Source organism: Exophiala aquamarina, assembly GCF_000709125.1.
Source record: "Exophiala aquamarina CBS 119918 chromosome Unknown aczIA-supercont1.5, whole genome shotgun sequence".
Lineage (NCBI taxonomy): Eukaryota > Fungi > Ascomycota > Eurotiomycetes > Chaetothyriales > Herpotrichiellaceae > Exophiala > Exophiala aquamarina.
In genome coordinates this window covers 1,628,109-1,645,985 of record NW_013550583.1, presented here as the reverse complement: position 1 = coordinate 1,645,985, position 17,877 = coordinate 1,628,109, and the positions used below count along the sequence as shown (strand labels likewise).

Here is a 17,877-nt window from a genome sequence, read left to right as displayed (position 1 = left end):
TTCGTCTCCAGGTCTTTGTCTCAACTGCAATCCTCAGGCTGCCACTTTAACCCTGGCGCATTCCGCTAAAACCCGCCCTCCTTCGGCCAAACAACGAAGAAGTGGTTAATTATTCGGACTCATGCCCCAATCGAGCGCAGATATGAGACGCAAAGAGCCCCCAGCATCATAAGTCGTTCCCGTCATCTCCGGCCCTTGTTCGCTTCAGCCTTGCAAGGCGTCCTGCGCTCCATTGCATCCATTGACCCCACGAAGGCAATCAGTTCTTTAAATAGTTTCGCCTGTACTCGATACCCTCGCTGCGCTCTTCCCTTTCCCTTGGGAAATCTGCCGTTGTTCTGATGCCTGATCAATCCGAGGTCCATGTCGGTCCGTATCGTCCTTGATGAGCCGGAAAACAGGTGCTACACCAACCTCGATTTCTTGACCGGCTCCGTCTATCTCATCCTCCCCAATGACACCGCCATCTCTGCCATCACGGTCAAGCTCGAGGGTGAGAGCCGTACTCGACTCACCGCACCCAAGTTTCCTGGAAATGAGCGGTCGGACAAGAAGAGAGTGGAGCTAGAATTACACAAGGTTAGGCGGAAATGATGATTATATGGCCTGCGCTCACACGGTTGCCCCCAGCTTTTGTACAAAGTCCTCACGGTCTTCCCAACGGCTGAGTTTAGAGAGAAGACCACAAGTACCACTGGGCATACTCTGCTCGCAGGGCAATATGTATATCCTTTCAAGTTCAAAGTAAAGGATTCTCTCCCAGTACTCAACACACCGACTGATTGGAACGTAGTTTCCTTTTAATAACGATTGCACGAATACTCCCAATGCTTTGAAAGATATCAAGGTTGGACAGGTCAATCTACAATTTGCTCCGGTCATCACCAAACATGTCAAGAAAACCCTGCCACCATCTCTGACTGGATTCCCTGGAGAAGCTGAGATCAAGTACTATGTCAAGGCCACTGTCGTGAAGCCTAAATTCTTTCAAGAGAATATAAGATCGGTATGGTATGCCGTAAATATAAATTCAGCATATTAATCAGCAATAGGTCACTGATATCAAATTTTTGCCAATCGAACCACCTCGGGGGCCCGATAGTCATGAGGAAACCTTTGCCCGCCGGAAGCGTCAATTTCAGCGATATGGTGCACAGGCTCAGAAGAAAAGCCCCTTCAAAAAGTCTTCGATACCCGATTCGGCTGAGGGAGAGCCTCCTGCATTTCAAGTGGATGCGCGACTACCAAGTCCTGCTATAGTGACCTGCAATGAACCACTTCCTTTACGAATACTAGTCGAAAAGCTAAACGACAGTTCCGCCAGTGTCTTTCTCAGCATGTTTCAAATCGAGCTCTTCGGATATACTCAGATCAGAGCCCACGATCTGGAGCGAGTTGAGAGCAGCAGCTGGCTGCTTACCTCCCAAGCAAATATGAACATGCCACTGGGCAACCCTGTTGACAAATCTCGGAAAGAGTGGAAGCTGCCCTCGCGACTCTGGGAGGCATTACCGATCCCGAACACTGTCGCTCCAAGCTTCGAAACTTGCAATCTCGCTCGAAGTTATGAGTTAGAGGTACGGGTTGGACTAGCGCACGGCATGTCAGGCGGTGTTCGACCGGAGCTCATGGTTCTACCTTTGAGACTTCCTGTTTCGGTTTTCTCTGGAATTGCCCCCCCACAAAAACTGTTAGAGTTGATGGCGAATAATCCTCGGCCACAACCAATTCCAGCCGCCTTATTTCCGAGACCTCAGGAAAGCAAAGCCACGCACAGCCCATCAGACCCGTCCATGCCTAGCACTCCATTGCATGGCCCTACAACACCACTGACCGAGATCAATTCTTACCCAGCCCCTGTTGGCACTTATACTAGCCAGCAACCGTCGGATTTCCCAGATGAAGCTCCTCCGCCCTCTTACGAGGATGCCATTGCAGATGAAGTGGCTCCAGTAGATGGACCACGGCGCGATTACCATCTAGCCTCATCAGGTGGAGTGCAGGGAGCAGCTTTCAATTCAGACTCGAAGAGCGGGCTGGGCCGTCGTGTCAGCGAACGATTATTTGCTTCAAATGCCCCAGTCAGTCCGTTCAGGAGCGTATCTACACCCTCTGTGATGAATTCGAATACGATTGCAGAGAACCACCATGAGGAGACGTCCCAAACCTCCCCACACACTGCAGAGAGTCTTCCACGATCACCGACATGGAAGCATAGCCTGAGTAGCAAGTTTGGCGGAGAAAAAGGTTGAATCAGTAAGACCGTATGCTGAGTGTGTAGAGATGAGCTCCAGACATCTCATGAACAGTCATGCATAGCAAGCCAGGCGTTAGATGTATTTGTTTGGCGATAAGTTGCGTTACACCTACGGCAATGGTAACAACCTGTTCAATTTCAAATATAGCCTCGCCAGCTTCAGTCGTGGTAAAGCTCGTAATCGTGCTCCAACGACATCTTGCCATCTTGGTCATGCCTCTCAAATTCCGGGTCAAGAGACTGCCCCCGTCGTCGGCGAATATGAGGCTGCATCTCTTGGCGCTCGGACAAGTAAGGGTGCTGATTGGCTAGCATTAGAAGTCTGCATATCAGACAACAATCTCGTCCACACATGGTCTACCAGAAGCAAGACTGTCCACAAGGCCGGCAATGTGACCGTATTCGCTTTCGCCCCAAGCCACATGGCTCTATGCCCAACCGACTTTCATTAACAGTCTGTTGTTTCCCCGAATCTGGGGCTTGTCCTCCTGCCCCAGATTTCTTTGCGTCTGGTGCTCGGATGACAAGGCTACTCTATTGGACAAGGTGGCAGTGTGGACGTGCCTCGTTCCCGAAAGTCACATTGCGAGGTGCAGCAGCCTAGCTAAAGACTCGCCCTGGGACCTGTTACTACAAGTACAATCCAATGCTTGACCCGAAGACATTGTTGGCGCAGAGTTGAAAATGCTTGCCGATTCCAAGCCTCCACGATGACGACGAATAGACTGCTTTCCGAGAAAACTGCTGCCCCACTAAAAATGATATAAAAGGGCTCTCTGAGAGCTGTTAGCACTAGGTCAACAATTACATCTCATCTCGGTAGGTCTCTTGAAACCATGCTCAGTATCTTTCTCAAAAAAGCGACGGCTGTCGCATTACTCTTCCTTGGTCATGTCTCCTCCCAGCAGATGGAACTTAGCGACTGTTCTCTCCTTGGACCGATATATCCTATGCCCGCAAACATCACTGCATCCCCTGTCATTCAAGAAACTCAAGCTGCCTTCAACGATATCCTTGATGAATCATTCGTCAATGGCACCACATCATGGGGCCGTTTCAACGTGGTGAATATTTCCGCCTCGATTGGAGTTTTCTCAGCACAAACAGGAGACTTTTTGAGCGAGTACCACCATGCTGGATCTGGGCATCTGGTTCAAGAAGGTTTGATCGGTGGACAGCTAAATGCGGAAACCTTGTATCGCATAGGGAGCGTTGGGAAAGTCCTGACGGTTTACACTTTCATGGCTAAGTTGGGAAGTAAATACTGGTCCGAACCAGTGGTCAACTTCGTGCCAGAATTGATGGACGCGCGAGACGACGGGCCAGTTCGCAGCATAAACTGGTCTCAGATTACTCTGGGATCATTAGCCCGGCAGATGAGTGGCTTGCCCCGAGATTGTATGCTGCCAAATCCTACTGATAACTGTGAGAAGCTATGTTCTGACTCAATGCAGACGCAGTCACTGATCTCGCCCGTATTCCTGGCGTCACAGAGGTCGGCCTACCTAAACTCAATGCATCGGAAATCCCAAACTGTGGAGGACCAGGAGAGAAGCCATGTACACCCGCAGGTGAGCGCAGTTGGCAATGAGATAGTAAGGAGCTTGAACTAATACGAAGTAGAGTTTTTGCGATTCATCGAGGCACAAACCCCTGTTGCGGCATCTTGGGACACGCCAATTTACTCCAACGAAGCGTTCCAGCTCTTGGGCATGGCGTTCGAAAACATCACTGGCGAAGCGATCTCAGATTCTTTCAAATCAGATATAGCGAAGCCGCTCGATCTGAAACGAAGCTTCTGGACCCCGCCTATCAATGACGCAAATGCCATGGTTGTCAATCCGCCAGGTGCTCACAGATTCGATGAAGATATCGGAGATTTCTCGGCGTGAGCTAACTTTCAACATATTATACCTGCTCATACCGATACTAAGCGCAATTACAGTGCCGGAGGTCAAGTCATGTCGCTTGGCGACCTATCGTCCCTGGGCCGTTCAGTGCTCCGCTCATCGCTGCTCCCTCCAGCCCTCACACGAGAGTGGCTCAAGTCGACTTCCTTGACGAGCGACCCAGGTTACGTGGTTGGGATGCCGTGGGAAACACTTCGCATGGATGTTCCCATCTCGCTCGGCTCAAACAAAACTCGGGTTGTAGACATCTACTCCAAAAACGGTGGACTTGGTGGCTACAGTTCTTGGATTTTTCTGTCCCCGGATCACGATATTGGATTTACCATTCTTGTCGCATCGCCGGACGTACAAGCCAGTGGAACAGCAGCTCTTGCAGCGCTTTCCAATCTCGCCCTAGCAACATGGATTCCTGCAGCCGAAGCAGCTGCTCGAGCAGCTGCCATCGCCAACCTCGCAGGGTATTACGCTGTCGCCAACGGAGGGAACTCTTCAATCTCACTAGAAGTAGTCCCTGGTTACAAGGGATTGCAGATTGCCGAGCTCACGTATAAAGGCACCAACGTCTTAGAATTGCTGGCCGAAGATGGTGCAACACTACAATACATGAACCTTAATGATGATGACGGGCAACTTACATTTCGCGCAATCCCTCAATACCTGCGGTCTCCACCAGTCTCTCCATCGAAATACGGGCTGCTCAATGAATGCAGTACTAATTGGGCTGCTGTTGATACTTTCAAGTACGGCGGATTTGGCCTGGATGAGTTCATCATTGATATCGATGGGACTGGGAAGGCGACGGCTGTACTTGCACCTGCCTTGCGAACAACATTTTTGAGAAGAGATGCATAGTTCTGGTTGAAAGATGCGGGTGTGCAGTTGATTCATGATGGGTATCAGAAACTCTTTCGGTTTCCCTCGGTGTTCTCCAATCTTCCTAGTCGACGTAGGCTCTGCAAAATACTAATAGATTGCCAGCACAAAATGTTTGCTCTGAAGTTCATCTGGGCTGAAGTGCATTGACGCGTCAATTTCTTTCGAGGAAGGTCGAAGGTATCTGCCTTGATATGGAGTAGCGCGACTTGGTAGCATCCACGCGATGTGGGTTTTAGGCATAGCCACACAGCCGAGCCCCAGAACAACTTCCAGACCGTCGTACCATTAGCTTACTGAAGTAATTAACTAGCGAAAGACGGGTAGGTGAAAGTAGCGTGGCTGAGCAATCGAGATCAGGAACTTGGTGGTCACTTTGACGTCCTTGGTTCTTTCACGGTCAACGACTGACGGTTCGAATGTTATTGTGGAATATCATGTAGCATTTGCAACGGCACGATCTCATGCAGAATCTGCAACTGCCATTGATACCTCATACTAGTCTCACTACCCCTCCGAATTGCTTTGTTTCTATGTCTGAGGTTTTTTGGCGAGGCAAGGCTACCAGTTGGACACTCGAATGGCGCCTCGGAAAGGTCCGTAACCATGCTTGCAGCCACAAGCATGATGAATCTGCACACTCACTGACCAGACGGCTAGTGCGGACGGGTTGCCAAACTTGTAAGGTTCGGAAGGTCAAATGTGACGAGACAAAACCATCTTGTCTGAGGTGCACAAGGGCCAAATTTATCTGTGCGGGGTATTCGATCGAGCTATCTTCAAGGAAACCGCATTCGAGGAACCAATTATTTCCATTCCAGGTGGGACATCATGATATCAGGCCATCCGATACAGTTCAGTTTTACCGAACCCTTCAGTCGCTCGTGGACCTTCCACCCTCAGACTATAGGGCGTATGACTTCTGCCGAAGGTACACGGTGCAAGATATGGCAAGTCATCATCTGAGTCAATTCTGGACGCGGACTATAATGTCGGCCTGTCACAGTGAACCTGCTATCCTTCATGCGGCTCTTGCAGTTGCAGGCGCCCATAAAGCCTACTGTGACAGACAGTCCGCGAAATCTGGCATGATTCCTGTGACTTCGAGCCTGGCTACCAGTATTCATCTCCACTATCAGAAAGCACTAAGTTACTTGAGAAGGCGAATAGCAGTGCCGAGTCCTGAATGCCCCGAGATCGTGTTAATCGTCTGCCTTGTGCTGTTGACTTTTGACATGATCGAGGGCCGGTACGGAGAAGCCTTGTTACACCTCACCCACGGCCGCCGCATTGTCAAAGACCTGAATGATAGCAGTTCAAGTGACAGTCATGTTCCACTTAGCCTGCCGCCAGTGGTTACATCGGCGATGGACGAGATCAAATACTCCTTCGCTATGATGGACATTCAATCAGTCAACTTTGGTAGTCTAAAACCGCACTTCAAGCTGGTGGCTGATACGAATCTTGACGGCAGTCCTCGACTCGAAATCCCGGCCTCATTCACTAATTTTGATGATGCTTGGCGGTATCTGCTTCTTCTACTAAACAAGTGCTACCGCTTGTTCGCTGCCATCAATGAGCTGGGCTCAAAGAAATATGACCTTCCGACCGATGAGCTAGTCTTTCGAAGTGAACGAAGCAGCCTCCTAGAAGACGTGGAGAAGTGGAAGGATGCATTTGACAAAAGCTCTTTCCGCATACTGTCTTCCGGTCAATCTCCTCTTGCGAGCAAGTCAACCTTGTTGAGACTACACCATCTTACCCTCTGTATTTGCGTAAAGGCATCTTTCAATCTTGGCGATGAGATGTTCTTTGACGTCTTGGTGCCTGACTTCTTGGCACTCGTAGGATTTTGCGAGGACCTACTTCCGAACCTCCCTACAATATCCATTGAGACCGGTATCATCCAACCCCTTTTTCTCACCGGGTGCCTCTGTCGTCATCCGGGTATCCGCAGGCGGCTGGTCCGCCTCCTCTCACATCCTAGGAAGGAGGGCCACTGGGACAGCAAATTGATCGAAATTATTTCGCGTGAACGAATGATCTTCGAGGAAGAACTCGCAGGCTATGTACATGATGACCGGCAGTCACTCCCAGATGACGTTGACCTTGCCCAGCTAATCCCACGAGAAGCTCGCTGGTCGGAAAGCTGGATCTTCTTCGTGAAGGAAGACTACTCAATGGTTGAAATAACATTCCGGAGGAAGAAGCGTCATCCCCATCTGCTGCTCGATGGAGAGGACGATCATGAAACACGAAAGAAGCTGGTCACTTTCGAATAAGCCGACCGACCGACCATTTTATTATCCCAAACACGAGTTGAGATGCTTGTTGAGATCCATACCGGCACCTTTGTAACATGGAATTAATGAATAGCGTTTGTGTTGCCTGCAATTGCCATCTCGACGCCAACCTTCGTCGCCCTGTCAAAGTCCTCCTCCGGGAGTCCGAGCGCCTTATTGGCGAGCAGAGCATTAATGTCTCCAGCCCCGTCCTTGTAGAACAGTCGCGCATATAACAGGATACCAAATCCGACGGTCTGTCCTTGCTTGAAGATTTCTTGCCCACGCTTGAAGCGTGCAGCTACATCCTCGTAAGTGACCTTCCAATCCTTCTCGCTATCACCCATCACCCGAAGCACAGATTCGAACATATCCCGTTGGCTGACAAAGAAGGACGAAACATACACCGGCTTATTCTTGAATTGGCTCAAGCTAGGGCTCGCATCGTCCTTGCTTTCTGGAAGTATCTTCAGTGAAAGGAGACTGGCCACGGCTCGTCCGACCTGCGGCCAAGTGGAGGTGTTAATCTTGGTGGTACCTTCATCATACAAGGTAAGCTCCTTCTTGTCAAAGTCAAAGCCGTATCGAGCCTCGGTGCCTGCCAAGCTGAATTCATACCAGAATCCGGTGCAGAGGCCCATCCACGCAGTCTTTCCGCCGCCGGTTTTCTCGATATATTCTCTGATGGCGACGATGCCCGAACGGACAAGGACATCGGTACCCATCTCAACCTTCGACACGTCAACACCCCATTCATTGGGCATGATCCAGCTGACTCCTGCTTCGACGGCAGCGTCAATCAGCTTGGTATGGGTTTCCCTGGGTGCCATGACAGGCAGTGTTATTATCAAGACGTCTTGTCCTCTCAGCGCCTCAACCAGTGAGCTGTGACTGTCGTAATCGACTTTCTTGACACTGTGCAGGCCAGCTGGCATTTCACTGGTGCTGCCCGGCCGAGTTATGCCAGTCACCCTGTGCTTTCCTCCTTGGACCAAAGCGTCTGTAATGACTCCTCCTGATCGTCCAGCCGCGCCGACGACCGCGATGTTCTCTACATGATTCTTGTAGCCCGCGGGCTTCTCGTTTGCAAATGAGCTCGACATGCTGGATAGCTTTGGATCTTGGCAAGCAGGATGGGGGAAGTTCTCGAGACTTCGGACCAAGTTTTCGGGAACACTCCCAATAAATACTTCAAGGAAATGCTGCTCTGTGGTTGGTAAGGAATATCGACTCGGTAGAACTACAAGAGCGTATTCGTGAGGACTTGAACTTAACTCCGGACTAACTCCGGCAATATTTTGTGGAAATAAGGAGCGACACTGGCAGCACCCTTACGACACCTATGTGTATTATACTAGTCCCTGAGATTTAAGTTATATGGCGTGCTCTGTCCGGCCGGAGTTAAAGTTTCTTCGTCATGTATTAAGCTTTTCGTACCGAAATCGCATCTTCACCAGGCTCCGCAGTTTATGGAGAGATCCGAATGACTTTTGGATATTGCAACTCGACATGACGAAGGGAACCAACCAACAGCAGGGAAACACGGTGAAAGTGGGCAGCAGTCCTATCGACTGCCAGCTTGATCTATCGATAGCTGTCTGCGAGCTCTAAACTACTGAGATGACCTGTTTTACAGCGTCAGGTGCGGATAAACCCTCGCCACCTTGCCGGCAGCCAAGTCGTCAACAAACTCGGAGAATTTCTGAAAGACGAAGTTTGGATACAACTTTCGTCCATCAATATACCCCGGGTACTCCGCATTCTCAGGAGTGTTGTCACCTCTTATATACTTTGAAAAGTTGTACGAAGCATTGGACAGCCGGTACTTGTTTGGTAAGTTAGTAGGATCTCCCTCTGCCGCTTTTTTCGTTTCTGCGAGAGCTCTTCGCACATATTCTGCTGATTCCTATGCTTCATAAGTTCTCCATTGATCAGTCTAGCGGGGTCATAAGATACCGTGGTAAGGTCCAACTTCTCTCCAGTCTTTTCCTCTATAATGGCTGTTATCTCGTTCTGGTTGAGAACATCCCCGCAGACGAATACTTTCTTGTTCAGCGTGCGCTCATCTTTGATGATCTCAACAGTGATGCCCCCGATATCTTTCTTTGCTATGAGCATATTAGGCGCTGTTCCGCCTTCAACAACCTGGTTCCGTGCGATTACGGCCGCATAGTCGAACTTGCCGCTTGGTACACGAGGGAAGCTTATCTCGTACCAGTATCCCACGTCGATTATGGTGAAGCCCAGTTTTTGGGCAAACATTAGGTCATGTACGGCCTCCTTGCGATCGCGCAGAGGCATGATTCCACGGGGGCAAGGTGTCCCGAAGTCACAGAGCACAAAGCGCTTGACCGCCGCCATGCTGGCGGCTTGAATGATATTCGCTTCAATGCCGACATCGAAGGCAAATATCGTGAGGATCACGGTATCGATATCTTTGAGCAGGCCAGCGAGCTTCTCGGGTGGATCCGTTAGATCCCCATGCACGACCTTCAACCCTTTATCTTTGAGGTGTTGAACAGATGGTTTTCCGGCCGAAGCAGTGCGAATAAAGCAGGTAATTTCCTAATGAGAAGACTGTCAAACTCACTCCAGTTCTCAATTTCAGGAGGGCTACGTTCGAGATGTACTATGTCTCAAAACGGGACATGAATGATCGAGATCTTACAAAGGAGCCATCTTCGTCCAGAGCTTGAAGAATGCTCCCTCCTGTTTCGCCTGTTGCTCCAACCAAGAAGACTTTCTGTTTCAACATGGTGAGACAGCTTAACCCATTTGATGGGATGCTGTAGATATCTCTTCAGACAACATTGAAAACAAGGGAAGAGTGTACAGAGCGGCATAACGGCCGAACGGCGGACCAATATTAATAGTGCGAGTGCCCTATATGCATAACATTCCGGCATTATACAGTCTGGGGAATCGGCTGACTAATACCCACCTTTTCAATTTCAAGCAGGCAGCCCTCGAGAATCCGAGGAGGAAACGAATAATATCATGGAAGCTTTTGCCAGTACCTGTCCGGCTCCAGCCCATTGACGAAACGACCACTTCTCGCCGCGGCCCCGACTCGAGGCGACCGTGAAGCTGCATCAAGGATCGACAATGAAGACTTAGGAGTGGGGTACGATCATATGGAATTGTGAGGTTTCCATTCAAGTTATGGCGTGCCATTTTCGACTGTCCTCCGATGATCCAGGAGTCGTCTTTCAAAGCTACATCAGTCTCATCTGCAACGACTGGAAAGGGTGTTGTTATTGGTAGCGCCAAGCTGTTCCACGTCCGAGCCTTGGAGGCTTTTTGATCAGTAAATTACCTTAGGTAGATAGCTGCCCAATGAGTGAGAGCGTCGTAGTGCTGCGCTACACCATGCATTTCATGAGAGAAGGTAGGCAGGCTGTTTTTCTTCTGGGGAAGAATTGGACGATGAGGTCACTTGCCTTGATTGGTAGCAGGATCTCGTCAAGTCTACCCTATGTATGTACTCTGGTGTCAGGTATTAATCTCATGTATGCACGGGCGCTGCTGGCAGTTCAGAGGGGGAAGGGGTATCGCCGGTCTAAGCCCTTCGGCAGCAGCCGCCTTGCTTGGCTGCCTGCTAGAGTGTTTCAGGCTATGAGGCAACCCCAATGCTGGCAGGCATCCAGGCAGCCTCTACTAATTAGGTGGCAGGCAGCCACCCAGGCAGCACAAGCACAAGCACAAGCACAAGCACAAGCTCGAGTTCAAGCGACACTGATGCTGATGCAGGAGGAGTAATGCTCAGCCTCATCGTGATGTGAGGACCGAAGCTCTCCCTCATCGCCCCGATGGAACCTACCAGTAGCAAAAGTCGGGCATAACGCTGTGTTAGTTTTAGCAACCATGCCTACAAGCGTTGGTGAAGTGTAGGTATGCCTCACATTGAGATTTGAGCTGCTTTCGCAAGGGTTCCTTGGGGCCTGAAATGCACGTCACCCAACAATCGAATAGGTGGCTTGCTCATAACTTATGCGCACCCCCTGATCCTGAGTATTTGCAACGGGATACGCCACCCGGCGTGCGGATTTGATGCAGGCCTGCGGGCCATTTGCACGGACGATGCGCAGCCTGAGAACATCTACCAGTGCCTTGGAGATTTGCTGCATTGTTAAATACGCAGGGAATGGACCACCCACCTCTCCCTGAGACTGATCAACTCCTACATATCTGCTATCATTGAGGATGGCGTCGAGTCCTGGAGTGGAGTTCTTCGTTTCTTTCCAGGATCTGGGCGCATTCAATAAGCGATGCATTTATTTCACGAAGTATAATCCTCCGACAAGGTGCAAGTGGCCTTGCGACGATGATGACTACACAAAAGCACTCGCGCTGCGCGAGAATTTTCTCTCATGCTCAGACAAGACCGAACGCGTTAGACTACTCAGGGACTATGTCTTGCACAATTGCTGCAGACGTGGTGTTTATGAAAGCGCACGCCACCGACCCAGCATGGAGCGTGATGGCCTCCTCATTCCGCTGGTCCAGCGGTGGTTTGATGAGACAAGTTGCCACGCTGCCACCCAACAGAGTATGGCTTCCGGAAAAGACACCGGCATTGACGACCTCTTTTCGAGCCTCACAATAACACAGCCTGGCAACTGTTCTTCCTCCAGTGATATTTCATTTCCTCTTCCCCAAGGGGTTGGAAGCTTGTCAGATCCTCCTTGGAGTGATATTCCGGGTTCGCCCTCAAGAATTGATGTATCACAGACCCCCTCCGATGGTCAAAAGCGCTACGATATGCGCCCTAGGGAAGGAAATGACTTCGTTTCATCAATAATTGGCGAGATGTCGAATCTTTCAATCCTCCAACAACCCCTGTCTGAGTTTTGTCCAAATATCAGCGACCCTCTAGCGAGAGACTCTGTGTGGGCGAAGCTAAGCAGTCCCTTAGAGCGTCGCGATTTTGAGACAGGAGCACTGTACATATTCGAGCGAGATGGCTCTCCTGGCCACGTCAAAATTGGTTGGACAGCAGTGACGATCGAAGCCCGTCGAAAGGCTTGGGCAATGCATGGATATGAGCCTAGGATTTTATTCGAGATCCTGGATGTGCCGTACGCACAGCGTGTCGAAACACTGACCCATTTCGAATTGATCAAAGAGTGGCGCCAGGAGGTGAAATGTAGGGCCGAGGAATGCCAGGTAAAACACCGAGAATGGTTTGAGGTTACCAAAGACAAAGCACAGCAAGTGTTGGGCGACTGGGCTAAGTTCATTATCAGAGCTCAACCATACAACCAGGACGGATCATTGGATGAGAAGTGGAGGAAGATCATCAACGTGATGGAGGAGAAAGGAGACGCGATTACTGCTGCAAGCATGCTGAAAAACATTGATATGTCTTTCGTTGATGAATCCACACTTGTTGACGACTCCGCAGACCTCAACTCTGTGCAGGATGTGGATCACACAGATGACCTTAAGGATCAAACTCCTTTTGGCAAGAAGGTGTCTGATATGTCCAGCGAATTCCTTCTTGCCAGGAAGCTTGAGAAAGTGTCGTCGCGACTTCGGTCTTCTCTTGTAATGAGCGAGGGACCGTTCACTCAAGTGGCGTTATCGCAAGTCGCTGAACGGCAGCCCTTGATCAAGCTGACGTTGGAACCGGAGTGTCTGCCGACGAGTCAATCACAAGTCCAGACCAGGAAACTGGCCAGCGCGCCACTCAGAGAAATACCAGCTGTTCAGGCCGAACAGAAACCCTTGCCGTCGCTAGAATCACTGCTGAATGAAGGTTCCAGTGAAATGACAAACGGCCAATCCACCAGCCAGTCGCTGTTCGCTGGGAAGCCAACGTCCCAGACGACGTCTCGTTTACGTGCTGAAACATCCAAATCGACCACCAATTCGCCTATGGGCGCGGGAAAGAATTTCTTTCAACTTGACTCGTTTTCAGAGCGTGAGCCACCGTCCGGTCAATCACATTCACTGAGTGATCCATCCGAGGAGTCAGTGTTCCAATTTGGACCACCATTGAAGATCGAGGACAAAGCACCCTCGCCTTCCAGCTTTCAATTCGGCAAGACCTCGCTTCAGCTCGAAATGTCGCCGAACAAGCCCTCAGCTCCATCGAAGTTGCAATCGACTAGTTCACAATATGAGGGCCTTTTATTTTCATACGGGCCTCCGCCAAAGACAGATTCTGCTCCACCAACATCGTCTATGTTTCGATTCGGGAAGCCTCCAATCTCATCCACGATATCATTCGAGACCAAATCACTTCTAAGTCCTTCACAGTTATCCAACGCTCCATCAGAGAAGGCTGGCTTCAAAATTGATCTATCATCCAGGTCTGGGACCGGGGCCGGGGCTGGGGCTGAGGCTAAGTTTTCAATGCCCTCTAGCTTCCAGCCTGGTGGATTGGCATTCCAACATGCATTACCGCAAAAATCAGCATCAGCCACAGCTCTACAGCTGCTCAATACTACGAGGGAAACCTCAATATTCCAATTTGACACACTATCCATAAATGAGCGGACTTCGGCCGAATCGACATCGCCCACTTCTCGTTCATCGGTGGATCCGTTACACCGATCACGGGTTAGATCACCGTTGTTTGACGAGGCAGCATTTCCTACCATAGCATCCCCCAGGACGGAGTCTCCGGAGCTGGCGTTTCAGTCCGTGTCTCCAAACAAGAATGCGGCACTAGACCAAGGATTGCGGTCGTCAGGGCTGAATTTTGATAAGGCTGGGATTCTAGCCTGGCAATTGTCCAAGACGGAGCCAGTAAGTCAGCAGCCGCAGTCAGAGAAAACGCGCCAATCACCCACAGAGGATACACTCTTCCAATTTGGATCTTCATGTAAGACAATATCGCCCTTCAAGGTGCAAGTACCACCAGCACTCCCCTCGCACTTGACGAGGGAGTCTACTTTTCAGTTTGGAGGTTTATCCACAATGGAACCAGTTTTCAAAGGAAAATCGGTGTCAACAATCCAAAATGATATCACGGGAAATCAAGTATTCAATTTTAGGGCATTGCCAAAGATTACCCAGCCACATCAGCCAGAGAGCACCCAGTTGCAAATCGCCAAACCACCATTGTTCCAATTTGGAGTCCCGAACGTGAGCGAAACCCTGGTGAAGGAAACTCACAACTGGCCGATTAGTGTTGTGTCCTCGAGGGCAGCGCTCGCGTTAGAGGGCTCAGAAAACTCTGTCCAGGTATCCCAGATGATCTCAACTTCGAGCACAGGACATACGCCCAATAGCAGGAATGGACGCGAAGAAGTACTGGTACAAGGAGCAATTGCCGACAAGGGTATTTCGTCGCCATCGGAGATACCGCCGCCCCGTGGAACAGCCTTAGAGTCTGATGCAGTTCTAACTGAGTCAGAACAAGGGCGCCCATTTCTACCGCCATCGTCGGACCTTCAAAAGTGGGTTGCGTCTACATTGTCATTACATAAAGGTGAGCCAAATCCCAGTCTACAAGAGCCCTTTCCCGATAATAGCGAGGAATCACTGTCGAATAGAATCGGAGTCGCTTTAGAGGCAAAGCAGAGCGGACCATGTGAACAAATTGCCAGGAGTGAACCAGTCCAGCAATCGCCCGAAATCAAATCACAGAATGGGAGCCCAACGGAGGAGATGGAAACCAAAAATTACGACCAAGGTCGTGGTAGGATTACGGCGGATGACGACGCAGTGACAGAAGAAGGCGTGTTGGATGATGAGCAAACTCTCGTAGAGATTACAGCACCGAAAGTGTTGGAACGGGCAGCCTCGGAGCTTGTTGCCCAACTCTCTGAAGCAGTATCTACCTAAGAGCTGACGCTGCCAGCGGTTGACATGACGACTGTGGAGGGATTGATTGGAGTGGTCGTTGCAAACAACGTCTAGGAAGGTTTAGCAGTCGAGGCTGTGGCGGTGGCTGCCCAGACGTGAAGAACTACGAGTAGTAGTTATGGATTGCTCACGCCAAGCGCAGCCATTGGGGTTGCCGCTCTGAGGGAAGCCCTTGCGAGCTAGATCGTAAATAGTAAGGCCACCGCATGGTGAGGGTTAAAGTGGCATCATGCCTCTGATTGACGCGGCTTGCCTCTGCCAAGAACTTGATGCGCATCACAAGACGCCCGGGACGCGCCATCAAGTTTGGTCAACGCAAACATAAATCCCTCCTCGCATAAAAGATACCCATAACTCCGCTCGCCTCATCGTCCGTCATTATTATTGCTAGACCTCGATCTTCGTACCCGGTCCCCGACCCTGGCTCGCTGTGCTTTATTCCCCGACCGGAGATTCCGCTTCCCTGCATCGAATCTCTCCCTCCCCACTCTGTTGAACCTTCCACCAGACCACTTCTCCCCATACTGCGGTGAAACAGTCCTTTGGTCCCTCAACTGTGCTTTGTCGCCAGTTACCTTCCCTAGTGGAGCGATCACCAGAATTATAGACAGTTATCATGAAGAAGTTACTCAAGACCATCAACAAGAAGTCTGGCAGTATGCGCACCGAATCTGTATTGGGCACAAGCCCGAGGCTAACATGCCACCTCAGGTCCTGAGCGAAATGGCAGCATACCACCTGTCTTACCCCAGGGTGATGCACCGGAAGCCATCGTCGTCCGTGAGGTGGTACGTGCTGTAGATCTCCGTTCATTGTGTCGAAGCTCACTGCTTCGCAGACTGCCTTCTGCGAATCCGGCGCGCCGAATGCTCCAAATTCTGGTGAAGAATACCTCCATCTGCCTACGATTGTTGATGCGGCCGAGTCGAGTCCAACTGCTGCAAAAGACGCCGCAGCCACCATTCGAAGATATCTGTCCAAAGACCATTATAGTAGAGGCTTTGCTCAATACAACGCCATCATGTTAACGCGCATTCTGACGGACAATCCTGCGCACGTCTTCACTCAAAACTTTGATGTCAAGTTCGTGGCTACGGTGAAAGAGCTACTGCGCGACGGGAAAGACACCAGCGTACAACAGATCCTTCGCGAAACTCTGGACTACTTTGAAGTGGAGAAGCTTCCTGGGAACGACACTCTAAACCCGCTGATGGAGATGTGGCGGAAAGAGAAGGGAAAGCGAAACACTCTACGCTATTCGGTAGGTTGGAGTTCTTTGGAAGCTGTTAGCACTGATCATCAAACTGAACACCAACAACAGCAACATCGTGTTCCGCCCACCTTCCATCCGGGCCGACAACAGTCCACACGGAGAAGAGACGTCTTACCTCCTCCAGATGAGCTTGTCTCACGGATAGAAGAAGCCAAGACCACGGCCCGACTCCTGGTTCAGACCGTGCAGTCAACACCACAATCTGAACTCCTTGCAAATGATCTGGTCCGAGAGTTTGGGGAACGGGCCAAGGGTGCACAACGGAGCATCCAAGGATTCTTGAACGCGCAGAACCCAGCCCCGGACCCAGACACTATGCTCACGTTGATTGAAACAAATGACCAACTAAATATTGCCATGTCTAAGCATCAACGGTCAATCCTACAAGCAAGAAAGTCAACCGGGCTAGGGACACCAAGCCCACAGAACGAGACACCGATCAATCCATTGTCAATGCCTCAACATAACTTGGGCCAAAATGTCTACAATAGTCCGACCTCACCCAATCAAGGCCCATACTCGGTTTCGCCACCTAGACAACCGACGCAAATCCCGAGTCCGGTCAGTCCTATGCGGAATGAAGAACGCTTTTCTCCCCCACCAGGGCCTCCACCCGCTGCTCGTGGAGCAGTCAAAAGCCAAGCTGTCCACACCCCAACCAGTAGCTTTGATTACGCGAGTGCTTATGCCGCTCCACCGGGGCCACCTCCTTCGGCTGGATACACCGCACCCTCTGCACCGCCGCCAGTACCCGATCGGGCTCGTCCATTGTCGCAAGGATTCTCGGAGCCTCCAGTCGTTTCAACGACAGCTTATGGGGTGTCTGAGAATCCGTTTGCAGATGGTGCTTATGGAGAGGATACGCAACCAGTGCGCAGACCACATGCACTCTTTGATAGGAGCCACAACACACCATCACCGCCGTCTGATCAGCAGAGACCGGGCGGTTATCCAACAACCCAGAGCTACGTCCAGCGACAAGACTCGTCAACAGCGAACATTGCCGTGCATGGGACCGGTGGTTCCGCAGAATTGCATGAACAAGCTCAACGTGCTGGGAGTCCAATTGATGAGACACAAGGCGCACAGAAGCAAATGAATGATTTGCGCATTTGAACAACATTTGATAGCAGGCATGTGGTGCGATGAGCGTTGAACACTTTCTTTTGACTACTCCTAGAGGCTATCATACCGGCCATGTAGACCGAGATATGGAATAGATACCCGAATAAGTTCTTTCTGGACGAGGCCTTGCTGATACTTGATACCGAAATATCAGTGCAGTAGTAGTGCTAGTACAGGAGAAGTCTACTCTCTGGATAGGCGGCGCGGTGTGATGCAGTTGCAGATGCTTACAGTAACGGAGTCTCGCTACTCGTACGGGCCGCTGAGAAGCATGGAGGCTTGTCGGATCGGGCAACACATCCGAGGCGCTAATGCCAGGTAGTGTTTGGCCCGACCCAAATG

At 50.7% G+C, this 17,877-nt stretch overlaps 7 protein-coding genes across 7 annotated transcripts; 5 read left to right on the top strand and 2 right to left on the bottom strand.

Annotated features, from left to right (window-relative positions):
- Positions 1–363: 363 nt before the first annotated feature.
- On the top strand, positions 364–2,252 carry A1O9_07252 (uncharacterized protein; the record flags this gene model as incomplete). Its single annotated transcript, XM_013404198.1, has 4 exons — positions 364–579; positions 631–744; positions 794–1,006; positions 1,053–2,252. 4 exons carry the CDS (start codon positions 364–366, stop codon positions 2,250–2,252), a joined length of 1,743 nt encoding a protein of 580 aa, XP_013259652.1.
- An 841-nt stretch (positions 2,253–3,093) lies between these two features.
- On the top strand, positions 3,094–5,019 carry A1O9_07251 (uncharacterized protein; the record flags this gene model as incomplete). The annotated part of the gene is made up of 4 exons (XM_013404197.1): positions 3,094–3,655; positions 3,712–3,828; positions 3,878–4,145; positions 4,203–5,019. 4 exons carry the CDS (start codon positions 3,094–3,096, stop codon positions 5,017–5,019), a joined length of 1,764 nt encoding a protein of 587 aa, XP_013259651.1.
- A 1,010-nt stretch (positions 5,020–6,029) lies between these two features.
- On the top strand, positions 6,030–7,322 carry A1O9_07250 (uncharacterized protein; the record flags this gene model as incomplete). Its single annotated transcript, XM_013404196.1, has 1 exon — positions 6,030–7,322. One exon carries the CDS (start codon positions 6,030–6,032, stop codon positions 7,320–7,322), a length of 1,293 nt encoding a protein of 430 aa, XP_013259650.1.
- An 83-nt stretch (positions 7,323–7,405) lies between these two features.
- Positions 7,406–8,425, bottom strand: A1O9_07249 (uncharacterized protein; the record flags this gene model as incomplete). The annotated part of the gene is made up of 1 exon (XM_013404195.1): positions 7,406–8,425. One exon carries the CDS (start codon positions 8,423–8,425, stop codon positions 7,406–7,408), a length of 1,020 nt encoding a protein of 339 aa, XP_013259649.1.
- A 527-nt stretch (positions 8,426–8,952) lies between these two features.
- A1O9_07248 (uncharacterized protein) lies at positions 8,953–10,077 on the bottom strand (the record flags this gene model as incomplete). The annotated part of the gene is made up of 3 exons (XM_013404194.1): positions 8,953–9,228; positions 9,279–9,887; positions 9,991–10,077. 3 exons carry the CDS (start codon positions 10,075–10,077, stop codon positions 8,953–8,955), a joined length of 972 nt encoding a protein of 323 aa, XP_013259648.1.
- A 1,715-nt stretch (positions 10,078–11,792) lies between these two features.
- Positions 11,793–15,116, top strand: A1O9_07247 (uncharacterized protein; the record flags this gene model as incomplete). The annotated part of the gene is made up of 1 exon (XM_013404193.1): positions 11,793–15,116. One exon carries the CDS (start codon positions 11,793–11,795, stop codon positions 15,114–15,116), a length of 3,324 nt encoding a protein of 1,107 aa, XP_013259647.1.
- A 637-nt stretch (positions 15,117–15,753) lies between these two features.
- A1O9_07246 (uncharacterized protein) lies at positions 15,754–17,526 on the top strand (the record flags this gene model as incomplete). Its single annotated transcript, XM_013404192.1, has 3 exons — positions 15,754–15,793; positions 15,849–15,925; positions 15,976–17,526. 3 exons carry the CDS (start codon positions 15,754–15,756, stop codon positions 17,524–17,526), a joined length of 1,668 nt encoding a protein of 555 aa, XP_013259646.1.
- Between the last annotated feature and the right edge of the window lie 351 nt (positions 17,527–17,877).